The sequence below is a fragment of the Leucoraja erinacea genome, chromosome 6, assembly GCF_028641065.1.
Source record: "Leucoraja erinacea ecotype New England chromosome 6, Leri_hhj_1, whole genome shotgun sequence".
Taxonomy (NCBI): domain Eukaryota; kingdom Metazoa; phylum Chordata; class Chondrichthyes; order Rajiformes; family Rajidae; genus Leucoraja; species Leucoraja erinaceus.
In genome coordinates, this window is record NC_073382.1 from 8,449,135 (window position 1) to 8,464,560 (window position 15,426).

The 15,426-nt window shown below is 39.6% G+C and overlaps 1 protein-coding gene across 6 annotated transcripts in view; it reads right to left on the bottom strand.

Annotated features, from left to right (window-relative positions):
* Positions 1-3,206: 3,206 nt before the first annotated feature.
* The window catches only part of tsga10 (testis specific, 10), a 94,929-nt gene continuing 82,709 nt past the window's right edge, over positions 3,207-15,426 (bottom strand). For 3 of the 6 annotated variants that reach the window (XM_055636561.1, XM_055636559.1, XM_055636562.1), the window contains 5 exons: positions 14,541-14,743; positions 11,087-11,191; positions 8,725-8,871; positions 8,059-8,158; positions 3,207-5,197 (listed from right to left, as the gene is read on the bottom strand). In XM_055636561.1, the coding sequence (XP_055492536.1) occupies positions 8,095-8,158; positions 8,725-8,871; positions 11,087-11,191; positions 14,541-14,743 (519 nt within the window). In that variant the 3' untranslated portion in view covers positions 3,207-5,197; positions 8,059-8,094. The remainder of the gene's footprint in view (positions 5,198-8,058; positions 8,159-8,724; positions 8,872-11,086; positions 11,192-14,540; positions 14,744-15,426) is intronic. The other 3 variants (XM_055636557.1, XM_055636560.1, XM_055636558.1) reach the window with 2 other exon arrangements.

The window sequence follows — 15,426 nt, forward strand, 5'->3', positions numbered from 1 at the left end:
TTGTGTTGTACGCAAGATTCCAGCATCTGCATGTCCTTGTGCTTACTTGCTTTTACTTTTCTCCATTGAGTTATGGTCAGTACCTGCAGCAATGTTTTCCCTACCCATCATCACACTGTCACATGATTCCTTTGTCCCTTGTATGGATTACCTTGCAACTAACTCTGCCTTAGAGTAATTGAGTCATACAGTGTGGAAACGAGCCCTTTATCCCAACTTGTCTACGCCGACTAACATGCCCCATCTACGCAAGTTCCACCTGCTTGCGTTTGGTCCATATATCCCTCCAAACCTGTCCTATTGATGTACCTTTCCGAATGTTTTTAAAACATTGTGATGGTGCCTGCCTCAACTACCTCCCCCAGCAACTTGTTCCATATACTTATCATCCTTTGTGTAAAAATATTGCTCCTCAGGTCCCTATTAAATCTTTCCCTCCTCACCTTAAATCTATGTCCTCTGATTCTTGATTCCCCTACTCTGGGTAAAAGACTGTGCATCACCCTGTCTATGCCTCTTCTGTAGTAATGGAAATTCCCCTAAAGTATATGAATATCAGATAAAGGAAGTAAAGATAGGAAACTCAATGCTAGCATTTATTTCAAGAAGGCTTGTATACAAAAGCAGGGATGTAATGTTGAGGCTCTATAAGGTGCTGGTAAGGCCCCATTTGGAACGGTGTGAGCAATTTTGGGCTCCATATCCGAGGTAAGATGTGCTGGCTCCGGAGAGGGTCCAGTTGAGGTTTACAAGAATGATCCCAGGAATGCGTAGGTTAACTTATGATGAGCGTTTGTCGGCACAGGCCCTGTACTCGCTGGAGTTTAGAAGAATGAGGGGCGACCTCGTTGAAACATACAAAATAGTGAAAGGCTTGGATAGAGTGGATGTGGAGAGGATGTTTAGGACTAGAGGTCATAGCCTCAGAATTAAAGGACGTTCTTTTAGGAAGATGAGAATTTTTCTTTAGTCAGGGGTGGTGAATCTGTGGAATTCTTTGCCACAGAGGCTGTGGAGGCCGTCAGTGGATATTTTTAAGGCAGAGATTGATAGATGCTTATTTAGTACAGGTGTCAGAGGTCATGGGGTCATGAGGGCAGGAGAATGGGGTTAGGAGGGAGAGATAGATCAGCCATGATTGAATGGCTGAGTAGACTTGATGGGCCGAATGGACTAATTTTACTCCTATTCCTTATGACCTTAGTATAGTCTTTGTGGGCCTATCTAATAAACCATTTTATTCAGCAACAGTTGGTGTGAGCAAGAAATTAAAAAAAACTAATGCCCCTGTCCCACTTAGGAAACCTGAACGGAAACGTCTGGAGACTTTGCGCCCCACCCAAGGTTTCCGTGCGGTTCCCGGAGGTTTTTGTCAGTCTCCCTACCTGCTTCCACTACCTGCAAGCTCCAGCAACCAACTGCAACCTCCGGGAACCTTGGGTGGGGCGCAAGGTCTTCAGACGTTTCCGTTCAGGTTTCCTAAGTGGGACAGGGGCATAAACAAGCATGGTCTTGGATCAAGTTGTTCCTCAAGCAATGGGATTATTAAAAGCTGAGGTGCCAGTGAGATCCAAATATGAACAGTGAATAATATTGTAGAGTTCCCATTTTACCATCTCTCTGTTGGAAATCATTTTTTTCCTTTATCACAAGGCCCAGTAGGATTAACATACATGATTATTATCATACATCCCGTCAACATAAACAATACATACAAATATCAAATAATTTGCCCTGGAGATACAAGGAACTGCAGATGCTGGAACTCTTGTGTGGAACACAAAGTGCTGGAGTAACTTAAGGGCAGCATGGTGGTGCAGTGGTAGAATTGCTGCCTTACTGCGCTAGAGACCTGGCTTTGATCTTGACTGTATGGATGCTGTCTGTACTGAGTTTGCACGCTCTCCCTGTGACCACGTGGGTTTTCCCCTAGTGCTTTGGTTTCCTCTCAGTCCAAAGACGTACAATCAATCAATCAAAGACTTTATTGTCATTCAAAAATACGCCAATAAATGCAAGTCTGAACGAAATTTTGTTGCATCTGACTCACCGTGCAACATAAAATCACAAAAGGATAAAATAGATTACAAAAATAAAATAGATAAAAAGATAAAATAGATAATAGTGGCGGCACGTTACATGGAATTCAAGAGTCTGATGGCTCGGGGGAAGATGCTGTTGCAGAACCTGGTCGTTCTGCTCCTTATACTGCGATACCTTTTGCTCAAGGGCAGCAGAGTGAACAGTCCATGATGGAGATGTGTGGGGTCTTTTATAAAGCTGTTGGCCTTGGCCAAGCAACGTTTGCACGCAATGTCCCGGATTGAAGGAAGAGAAGACCCGATGACAGAACAGTAGGTTAATTGGCTTCGGTAAAAATTGTAAATTGTCCCGAGCATGTGAGATGTTGCAAGTGTACTGGGATCGCTGGTTGATGCAGACTCGGTGGGCTGAAGGACATGTTTCCTCGCTGTATCTCTAAACTAAACTAAACTAAACTAAACGGGTCAGGCAGCATCTTTGGTGAGGGGTCTGAAGAAGATTCCCAACTGAAAACATGACCTATCCATTTCCAGACAGAGCCTTATGTGAAAATCATGGTTTGCACACTCAGTCTTGCTCTATCCTGCCTTCCAGCACGTTTTCAAATGCTGTGGATCAATCCCACCATTAGTTGATGGAAGTAGTAGAAGTCCGCTTCAATCAAAAACCCAGAACATTGAGACATAATAAGTTAGATGTTGTTGATGACACATAATTTCTAATTATTTAAGCATGATGAAAAAATATCGACATTTGATAAAAACATTTCTTACCAACTACCTCTCCTGTAGCTATTAAACACTTTTGCCAAATAATTAAATCCACACTAAAACAAAGTGACTTGGTCCACAAGACTTGAAGCCCAATTGAAATGCAGAAATCAATGACAAACCCTCACATATGAACACACTATTCATGATATTCTGCCACAGTTAGATCAGAATAGCTCAATTTCAAAGCTTAAGTTTATTGTACAACAAAATATATTAATAGAGCATAAATAACCAAGGACAAAATATTTTAAGGTACACAAAAATGCTGGAGAAACTCAGCAGGTGCAGCAGCATCTATGGAGCGTGGGAAATAGGCAACGTTTCGGCCCGAAACGTTGCCTATTTCCCACGCTTCATGGATGCTGCTGCACCCGCTGAGTTTCTCCAGCATTTTTGTGTACCTACAAAATATTTTAAATTTGACAGATTAACATGTTGCAATATTCCATGATTTCACACCCCATTAATTATACTGTCTCCAAGAGATCATTTCAGTTAATTACTGTAGTTTTCTTCAATGGCCAGATATTGTTTCGTATTGAAATGTCCTTGAATGATACTCGTTGAAAACGGTGGTAATGTTGCTCTGCCCCTTCCCTGCTCTCTTCCAGCTTTCGTTCCCACCCCCACCCTCCTGCAATCAGTGTGAAGGGTCCCGGCCCAAAACGTCACCCATTGTACTCTCCAGAAATGTTGCCTGACCTGTTGCGTTACTCCAGCATTTTGTGTCTTTCTTTAATAATTATGAAATAATAATTCAAGGCAATTGGCACTTGCAAAAGATTCATATCCAATACTGATAATTTAAATCTGCCATGAGAAAGCTAAAAAATAGTCTATGCTACTTAAAAAAAAACCATTTGAATGCAACTTTCAAGGAGCTAATTCAATAACAAAGTTCTAAGTACCTGAAAATCATACAAATGTTTTAATGCCACATCACTGTAACAGGTTTGGATACCTATAATTCACTTGTAGGCACCCATTCTTCTTTTCATTTCATATGTCTACCATAACCAAGTGGAGTTCTATTTTTCATGGAAAGATCAAGATAAGTCAGGAAAAAAGCATCTGTGTACAACACTAGACAGATAAATACTTGTTATACATTCAGTAGGGAACACACACCAACAGCTGGTTATCAAGGTCTATTGATGACCACATGAAACCATTGTTAAAATGCAATTTCCCAGCTACACTGGGTGTTACATTACTTCTCCTTTGTTATTACTTTCTTCAATCTGGAACATTGCCAAAGCTGTTATAGCCTTATATATATAATGAGTATAATTTGCTTCCAGCAGCTTCTCTTTATTTATTCTTGAGTTAGTCACTTGGTACCTCTCTTTGTAAATTCACATGCGTAATACCTATAATCTGGCATACTTGGGGGGCTTTGGCATTTGACTTTGATTTTCTGGACTATTGAAAATTATTTCAAATAACGCTCGAATACAGAGATTTCCCAACCACTATAGCAGTACTAGATTTTCCATTTTCCACTACTCTCATCATTGAGCTCTTTGACTAGCCATGTAACTTAGTGTCAATGAGTGATACATTAGTAGATTGTATTGGTTCTACAATAGAACTGAAACAGGATTTTTCAGCTGTGTTTTCTTGAACAAATTTAATACTAGTTATATCAGGGAGCCAAGCCAGCTCTTATTTTGCACCAATTCTTTCATTGGAGTCTAAAAGTAATGGGTTATATGCAGAATATATAATATGCTAAAGTGTATTAAATATATTCATTTGCTTAATAAGGAAACAGTGAAGGAAATGGCCTCTATAATGTTCTACCACATATTTTGCTTTGGAAATCATATTAGATTATTGAATGTACACAGGATTATCTAATTAATATCTACAGTTAAATTTAAAAGTTAGTGGTACAATTAATTAGGTTTTTAAAAACTGGTTTATAAAGGTTTTTTCGTTTGCTCATAACATTAACAATAGAAACAGTGTACAAGGTTTTCCTTGGTTCAATGGATTTATTTGCAACTTTTGACAGCTTGTGTTCAAGTTCAGTTAATGATATTCACTTACAAAGTTGAGCTACAATGCAAGAAGACAGAGAAATGTCTATAGATTATGTGATTAATGAATGAAACCCTTTTGAAAAGTTGCTTCTCTTTGCATTTTAAAAAATCCCTAAGAAGGAAAACCAAATGCAGTAGACAAAGTAAATTTCTCTGGCATATAACGTGAAAGTATGGGTACTTCATTAACACGTTCAAACAAAATCGATAATACAGAATTCAATTGTACTGAAATGTGGAATGTTCTTCTTGAAAGTGTCAAAGGTTCATTCTCCTTTCCAAATGATTATGGAGATAAACCTTCGCTAACGTCAAAACTCCTTCAGAGAAGATGCCCTGGATGGAAACAAGAATAATTTAAATTTAAAATAACTTACATTTCAACTTAAAAGGTAAGCAACATGCAGATGCTGGAAGTCTGAAATAAAATCAGAAATTGCTCTGGATACTCAAACAATCATGCAGCATTTGTGGGCATAAAAACAGTCAATATTTCAGGTTAATGACCTCGAAGACTAGAAGAACTGAAGAAACAAGCATTTTTTTAGATTGCAGACAAGAGCAACAGTGCACAGAACAAAGGAAATGTCTGCAAAAGGTTATGTACCCAGGGTGTCCAGGTTAAACATTCTGCAATGCACAGTCAGCATGTATTGTTTTTCCCTCTCTATATTGTCTTCATTCATCTTCCTCTCTTATAGTCCTCCAAACAGATCAGCAATGATTAATAAGTAATAATTTCTCTTGCTTGGAAGGTACTGAAGATAACTTTGAGCTTCACCGTATCAACGGCATTCAAGTTCTTTCCACTGGGCCCCACTCTCTCTGCATTTTATGCATGCTTGTTTTCTTACTTTACCAGTTCTTAATGGAGGGTCACAGGCTTGAAAGATTAATCTATTTCTTTCTCCACAAATGCTGGATCCCCAGCACTTTCCGTTAGTCCTTATTGTATTTTATTTTCAAAATTCTGTTGCTTTTCTTTGGAAATACATTCTCCGTGAAATAAGATAAAAATGGCAGGCTGAAACTACTAGCTCTGATATTGATTCTATGCACAAAACCAATTGCGGTTTAGGTTCAGCAATCATCTCTACATATGAACATACGACCAGAGATTGCAGAGATGGGCAACAATTGAACCAGCTGTCTCTCTTACAGTAAATAAATCCAAAGACTTCTCAATCACTTAACGAACCAGACAGGCAAAAACACCCCTGGGGCTGTGGCAACTTGGTCACGGGTGAGCATGTTTACAGAGCTGAAGATTCTTACAGATTTTACATCAGCTCAGTCAAAATGAAGAACCCTATGACAGTGCATTTCTAATACTTTTAAACAATTCACTAATCATCTTGTTTTGATGTTACTCTTTCTTGGACACCTAGTTTCCATTATTAGAAATTCAATACTGCTCAAGCACAGAGGTACAAATAGTTTAATAACGAATCAAAATAACTATTGTTGACCAGCGATGTTCACTCAGACTAGGTTATCGTGCCAGAGAGAAAAAAAAACACCTGCAGAGGATAAAAGTTGGAAAAATACTTTATGCTGTTTCAAGCATAATGTGCTTATTTGTGCATTGACAAAATATGTACATCATAAGATCTATAATAGCTGAGAAAAATACATTTCAAATCTATCATCACATACAATGTCACTGTAGATACAAAATGATTTAAAGGTTTTATTGATTTAATTGAACTGCACAATTTATCAAACTATTGAACAATTGCAAAATCGAATGCTAAATATGATCGGCACTTCATGATGTGCACAGTATATATAATTAGGCTTGTCATTTACCCTTTTTTTGCATTTAAAGAAAACATGCAACAGTGCAAATGACTATTTTATCTATTCCCTTTTATAAGACAGATGGATTAGAGCAGCTAGAGGGGCCGAATGGCCTTCTCCTGCACCTATTGTCTATTGATTCATCTCATGTGAATCCGTTTAAGTTGTTTTAAAGATGTTTGGATGGAGTAGTGGGAATCCTTTGTGCAGGCGGTCATTAGCACTGCTACAATCTCCAATCCAGAATGAGAGAATCTGGATGTTGTCCTGTTAGTCGTCACAATAGTTCAGCCCATGGTGTCATGCTAATTTGTGGAATTGTTCCAGGTTAGAACCGACACTCTTAAGCGATCCAGCCATAATGATAGATCATGCTGGTTTAATTATGGAACTCCAAACACACATGGTTAACAAATGAACATGTGAAAACCTTGGATCAAACCCCTGCACAGTGACATTTCGGCATGTATTTTTAAAAGCAAAAAAAGGTAATTATTCGGTAATTATTTTTAAGTATATTATTTCAATTTCTTTTTTCCAATTACCGACCATTCAGCCCAATGTTGTGATGGGAATGCAAGTAATTTCCACCTTTATTAATTCATCATGTTGATGACATTTATCGGTAGGATTTTTCATTGAATAGATTAACTGCTGTTAACTAATAAAATAAATCAAAGTCATGTTACTCCATTTGAAGTTTTGTTTCGGTAAGTTTTTTTTTGGAATAGTGATACTCCTCATCTCTCTCTTGCATGAAGGTCCAACTCTTAGCTTTTTATTTAAACGTTTACGGAAGCCCAGTGCTTTCCAGCACAGCGAGAATGATTCAGCTCAGAGCAACTCTGTGACAGGAATCCAAAACTGACTCCACATTTCCACAGTAAAGATTTAAAATATATAATTAATTCAAACATTTTAATTAACAACTCGTTCACTTTACTTGTGCGGGAGAGATCAGTTGTTGAAGACATATCCTTTATCAGTACCCTGGTTGGAAGATTAGCTGCTCCATTCCCCCTTATTCTGTGGAGTGATTATTTTCCTGTCTGCTCAAATCCTGCTCTGAGTTCCACTGGGAGCAAGATAGCCAACTGACCTCTCAATCAGTACAAATAATGGACTAATGGAATATAATTTGAAGTTTAACCAAAAAAAATCTAGCAGGCGGGATCAAACAGTAACAGGAATCAGCTTTAACTGATGTTTAATTTAGTGATAGCTTTAAATACATAAGAGTATAAACATGCCTGAGAGGCTGGACCCCTGTTGTGCATTTGTTGATAATAACTGAAGTTCAGTGGTTATCTTTGATGTACCTTGGCTAGGGATGGGGGGGGGGGGGGGGAACAAGGTGGAAATAAACTTATGTAGAGTGAAGCCAAGATTAGTCTCACCTGCCTTGGCTTCCACATTCAAACACCCATCAACATTCACTGCCTTGAGCTCATTGCAGAAGAAAACTTTTTTTTTGAAGAGTAGCTACAGCTTGTGGATCTATATGCCGGCAAAGAATCAGCACTTTCAGAAGTGGTGGAGCACATCAATGTCTACTCATGTTTCTAATTTCAATGTAAAATTGCATATAAGTAACCATATTAGCCTCGACAGACATACATCTTGGTTACCCAAAGCATCATAACTTCCATGTAAACAATTGTTTTGAAAGCACAGAATGGCCTGATTGGACTGCTGGCAGCTATTTGGTAGATCCTAAAGATTCTAATTAATTTACGTGTTCAAAATACAACTAAACCTACTTGGCCAGCACTACAGTGGTAGAAACAAAACCAACATTAAATAAAATATAAATAACATTTTCCTTTACAGGCTAAATACAGAGCAATATAAATAATTCTGCCAAATTGACTAGTCATTGGCTCCTCTCAAACATGTTCTATGTTGTGATTCGCCATTGGAATTCTTACTCACTTTGGCTACCAGTGGAGCAAATAACCAAAGTAGATGTAAGAATTATTTTTGGATGCTGGATATTTTCAGCCTGAAAGCCACACACACACACACACACGCAACACCATTGAAATGTAATGTCTCGCAGATACCTGTTCAGTGATCTATTTAGGGAACAATCAGGAGATCGCCGGCTGGAACGCTCAGGTGAATGTGAACCTGGACTTAAGGAAGGTTGAGGTGGTGAAGTTGTGCGGTAAGAGGGGCCATGTCGGCGAAGTTCTTGAACTGCGCATTCCCTGTAAAAGTACATTCAGAATGCTTTTAATTAGCACAAGCAAATGCCTCCATTGCCAGAAAGCGTGTAAAAAGGTTAACAACAGTATAATTCAGAGCAATTTATCTTATTATATTTTGTATATCAAACAAATTAGGCAATAATATGGAGACACAGGAAACTGCAGATGTTGGCATCTTGAGCAAAAACAAAGTGCTGGAGGAACTCAACAGGGTCAGGACGCATCAATGGATAGACAATGTTCAGGGCGGGACCCTTTTTAGACTCTAAAGAAGTGTCCCAACCCAAAACTATGTCGTTCCATTCCCTCCACAGATGCTGCCTGACATGTTGAGTTCTTGCAGCATTTTATTTTGCTCACATTAAGCAGTAATACTCTGCTGCATTAAACTGAACAGTTTAAGGCAAAACAACTCTTTGGAATGCAGCTCCCCCAAGAGTTTTTGTGAGGCAATGACAATTGATTGGCCTGGATTTTCTGCTTCAATCTTTGCTGGGGTAACAATTTCTTGTTGAATGGTGAATATGGAGAAAAGTCATGGGCTGACAAGAGGACAAAGATGACATTACAAAGTCCCCTATTTAAGGGCTGGAATCTTCATCACCATCAGATGCACAGGTTCGATGCCAATATGCAAATTTCTTGCCCAGAGTAGGTGAATCGAGGACTAGAGGACATAGGTTTAAGATGAAGGCGAAAAGATTTAATGGGAATCTGAGGGGTAACTTTTTCACACAAAGGGTGGTGGATGTACGGTACAAGCTGCCAAAGTCAGGAACTATCTCAACATTTAAGAAACAGTTAGACAGGTACATGGATAGTGTAACTGGGACATGTTGGCCGGTTTTTAGGAAGTTGGGCTGAGGGACCTGTTTCCACACTGTATGACTTTCATGGACATAAATACATTCCTGCCATCTCTAGGTGAAAGAACTTGGATGTTTCAGCTTCTTAAATTTGAAACAAACACCATGTGTCTATGCACATGGTTGCATTCAAGCTATGGATCAACTACGGGTCAATGGGACTAGTATTGATAAATATAATAGTAAGACAATAGACAATAGACAATAGGTGCAGGAGTAGGCCATTCGGCCCTTCGAGCCAGCACCGCCATTCAATGTGATCATGGCTGATCATCCCCAATCAGTACCCCGTTCCTGCCTTCTCCCCATTACCCTGACTCCGCTATTTTTAAGTGCCCTATCTAGCTCTCTCTTGAAAGCATCCAGAGAACCTGCCTCCACTGCCCTCTGAGGCTGAGAATTCCACAGACTCACCATTCTCTGTGAGAAAAAGTGATTCCTCGACTACGTTCTAAATGGCTTACTCCTTATTCTTAAACTGTGGCCCCTGGTTCTGGACTCCTTCAACATCGGGAACATGTTTCCTGCCTCTAGCGCGTCCAAGCCATTAACAATCTTATACGTTTCAATGAGATTCCCTCTCATCCTTCTAAACTCCATAGTATACAAGCCCAGCTGCTCCATTCTCTCAGCATATGACTGTCCCGCCATCCCGGGAATTAACCTTGTAAACCTATGCTGCACTCCCTCAATAGCAAGAATGTCCTTCCTCAAATTAGGGGACCAAAACTGCACACAATACCCCAGGTGTGGTCTCACTAGGGCTCTGTACAAGATTGTGCATAATGGGCCAATTTTTTTTTTAAATGTGATTTACAACTCTCTGACCCAAAGGCATCATATGTCGTAGAAATTATTGTTCTTGATTCTTGGACGTTTCCCACCACTGCTGATTGATTTGGGATTGGTGAAGATCAAAAGGGATCATCAGAGAGCATAATCAAGATTCAAGCAGTTGATTGATAGGAAGCAGTAGAGAATGCAAAAAAAAAGTTGCAATGGGGAGAAAATCAATAATATTGAAACTCAAATATCAACCTGCAAGAAAATGGATTTGCTGTGGAATAGGGAGGAGAGGGGGCCTCTAACCAGTGCCAAAGTAGGCCACAATGCTCTAGTTATGGCCACCTGCAGGTCTCTTGAGGGCATCCTATGAATGCCAAAATTCTGCACAATGTCAAACAAGGGTTGAATGTCTTTTGGAATCACCATGTCAGCTAATTGTCACTAATTCACTGCTGCTTCAACCCAAAATCACCTTCTAGACACAGGAGGTTGGATAACCTTGATGTACAGTATATAAAGATCACTATAAAAGAGTGAAATATTATAAAAAAGGATCTACTTGCCTTTCAAATCGTTCAGTACCCAACTGTCTCTTTGCCATATCTAATTCTGTTTCAAGCATAGCTGTCTTGCTCCTCAGCTGAGAAATTTCACGGGATTGAGAAGCCCTGCCAAACAAAATATTAAAAAATATAAGCCTGGGCATGGCACAGAAGAAAACAATTGATTTCCTTGAGATATTGTGAGATATCATTGGCAGATTAGGTAAGGGGGAATCCCAAGACGTTCTAGAAGAATATTTAAAGCAAAAATAAAATGTGTAAGATAACGGGTCCCCTTAAGGATCAGTGTGGTCGTCTTTTATAGAACGAAGGAAGATGAGCAAAATCTTAAATTAATAATTTCCATCGGTGTTTACCATGCAGAAGGTCATGGAAGCTATGGAAATCAAGGAAGAACAATGACGTCCTGAAACATATCAATATTATGAAAAAGGAGGTAGTCTTGAGGTGCATAAAAGGGAAATAATGCCACAGAAAGAAAACTACAGCAGAATCTTCCACCCAGAAAGTTGTGACAAGTATTAGATACCACACAATGGTTAAAGGAGACAATCCGTGTTGTAAAACTAAAAAGTGAAGCAGAAAGAGGTCAATAGATTTGGCACTGAATATATTCAACTCTCTTATAGCTGAATTTTTATTCCTTATATGCTCTCTACGAAATGCACTTTGTGCACTTCACGAAAAGGAACTACACCGTGTCGCAGAGACAAAACGACAGCATCGTAAGGAGAGGGAGAAGGGGGCTCGACGACTACCAACCACCGCCAGTCTCCACTGCCCACGTTGCACCAAGGTGTGTTAATCACGGATCAGCCTCTACAGACGCACAAGTAGACGACTTTATGGAGGGGACAATCATACTCGTTTCGAGTGACCGCCGATGATACTATTACTACTTTCAAAATAACTGCTTTTCTCAACTTTACTCATGTTCCCAAGACTCTAATTTTCAAAAAAACCTTCATGAATGTGGACGAGATTAACAATGCATCCAAACCTAATTGTTCCTGGACCGAGAGGTCAGATATGTCAACCACATGAGTGAGCCTGAAATCTAATTTTGTTGAATTTTCTTCCCTCAAAAACAACAGTAAATCAGATAAGTTCTTATGAAAAATCCAGTAGTTTACTACGAGCTTCCCGGAAAAGATATATCCAATTCATTTAATCTCTTGAATTTGAAGAACATAACCAAAATAGTGGGTTTCAAACTTATGCCTCTGATCAATGGTCAGTTGGCTGATCATCCAGCAATTTAAACACTGCACCTCTGACTTTGTTTTCTATCTTGGGTCATATATGAACAATTAGGATTAACTTGGATAGGCATCTTGGTTTGCATGCCGAACTAGGCCAAAGGGCTTATTTCTTTAGGGAACGGGGGGTTCCGTCTCTACGACTATAGATGAGGCTCTCACCAGGGTCTCCTCTATATCCCGTAGCTCTGCTCTCACTCCCCATCCCCCCACTCTTAACAAGGACGGAGTCACCCCTGTCCTCACCTTCCACCCTACCAGCCGTCACATACAACAGATAATCCAACATTTTCGCAACCTCCAACGGGATCCCACCATTGGCCACATCTTCCCATCTCCTCCCCTTTTGGCGTTCCGCAGAGACCGCTCCCCTCCGTAATTCATTGGTCAATTCGTCCCTTCCCACCCAACCCACTCCTTAACCTGGTACTCCCCTTGCAACCGCAGGAAATGCTACACTTGTCGCTTTACCTCCCCTCTTGGACTCCATCCAAGGACCCAAGCAGTCTTTCCAGGTGAGGCAGAGGTTCACCTGCACCTCCTCCAACCTCATCTGTTGCATCCGCTGCTCTAGGTGTCAACTGCTCTACATCGGTGAGAGACCACCCCCAACACCTCTGCACAGTTTGCATTAACCAACCCGATCTCCCGGTGGCTCAGCACTTCAACTCCCCCACCCATCCCGAATCCGACCTTTCTGTCCTGGACTTCCTCCATGGCTAGAGTGAGTCCCACCGCAAATTGGAAGAGCAGCACCTCATATTTCGCTGGGGTAGTTTACACCCCAGCGGTATGAACAATGACTTCTCCAATTTCAGGTAGTCCTTGCTTTCTCCCTCCTTCCCCAACCCTTCCCACTCTCTCCCACAGCCTACTGTCCCCGCACCTCTTCCTTTCTTCTTCTTCCCGCCCCTTCCCCCCCCCCCCCCCCCCCCCCCCCCCCACATCGGTATGAAGAAGGGTCTTGGCCCGAAACATCACCTATTCCTTCGCTCCATAGATGCTGCCTCACCCGCTTAAGATTCGCCAACATTTTTGTCCACCCTTGATTTTTCCAGCATCTGCAGTTCTTTCTTTAACATTTCCATACTCTATGTCACTTTGTTTCTACCCATGCATTCCATTGATTCCAAAGCTTTCAGTCAATATCCCATCTTCCACCCACCAAAAATAATATTAAAGCTCTGCTGACATTATCCTATTTCACAGAATTCGACAGCGGTAGAGTTGCTGCCTTACAGCGGAAAGGTCCTGGGTTCCATCCTGATCATGGGTGCTGTCTGTACGGATTTTGTACGCTCTCCCCGAAACCTGCGTGGGTTTTCTCCGGGATCTCCAGTTTCCTCACACACTCCAAGACGTACAGGTTTGTAGGTTAATTAGCTTGATATAATTGTAAAAATTCTCCCTAGTGTGTAGGATAGCGTAAGTGTGTGGGGATCTCTGGTTGACGAGGAGTCAGTGGGCCGATGTATCTCTAAACTAAATTAAAACTAAAATTCAACCCTCACTCTATCTGCTTCTATTACTGATTCACAATGCCCTGATTGTATAACTCTCTTCCTCGAATTTGCATCCTTGCTGTGGTCTCGCTTTCCATTTCTGTATTATGTTCCAGCCCTATATGCTCTGACATTTAACAACTTGTACCTTAATCTGACTCAATTTCACAAGAATAAAAGTATACATTTTATGGAAGACTTCAGTAAATTAAGCTCTCTTAGACCAAACTAAGATATGGTAAATTTGAAATAGCTATGTGTTCTAACTTGTTGGCGTTTAGAAAGCATGAAATATCTGAGAAATTGTTGTTATATTAAAGGTTAAAAAAGGGCAGGAACAGTATTCGATCAACAAAATAGGCAGAATATAGAAAGGTATAAATGTTGTATGGATTTTATCCTTCCTGATCCTCCAAGATGTAAGTGAACCGGTATGGAATTTATTTATCTCACAGACAACTTGGAATCTATTCTTTCAGCTCTATGCTACCACAAGTGAATCAAAATATCCTGAAACATCAGGCTGACATTGTCTCCATCATTTTTTTCCCACCAGGCTAATCTCATCAGAGCAAAAACTGATTGAAGAGGAAAGATCATGAAGGCTAACTTAATAAAATATCTCCAGAATCAGAGTTCATATCTTGTAAATGCAGATGGATTGTGCAAAGCACATAAAAATACAATACGTACAGTTTGCTTTCAGCCAAGGAAAGCTTATCTTTGAAGAGCTGAATTTCAGTCTCTTTCTCTTGTGTGACCATTTGGCTTTGGAACTTTTTCTCCCGATTAGATGCCAACAACGATTCCAGATTTTTTATTGAAGTTCTCTCACTTGAAAGCTGATTTCGTAACAGCTCTATTTCAGACCGGGCTGATTCAAGTTCACTTAGAATCTTTTTAGGAGCAAAATAAAAAAAGCAATACATTTTTGATATGCAATATATTATATTTGATTATTGTTACATAGTCATTTTAATTTCTTGGCTAAAAGATGAAAGTCTAAACATTTAGACTTTCAGCTTCTTTTTTTGTAAAAATATTTTATTTTATTAGAAGTAAGTACAATCATATGGCACCAAAGTGCCTAATATATATTTTCATAATACATTTTATGTACAGCTCCTTATTTTTTTTTGTTATAATAAAGAAAAATAAGAATAAGAAAAATAAATTAGATAGTAAAGGATAGAAAGACGTGAGATATATAGTGTTAAGAAGAAGAAAAAAGACGAATGAATGAAGAAAGGTGAAGAAAAGAAAATAGGAAAAAGAGAATAAGACAAAGAAAAGTAAGGAGATCATTGTTTATAATCTTGACCATCCCTCGTCCACAGTCCTGAAACAGTTAGCTTTTACGATTGTGTTGCACCATATGATTCCAAAAAGACGACAAATGGAGACCAACTCGTTATGAATTGGTCTGATTTATCCATTAGGAGGAATCGCATTTCCTCAAGATGTGCAGTGTCCAACATGCTTGCAACCCACATTTTAAGCGTTGGTATTGATGGATTTTTCCAAAATTTAAGTATTAATTTTTTTGCTAAGACTTTCAGCTTCTAATCTGTAAATTAAA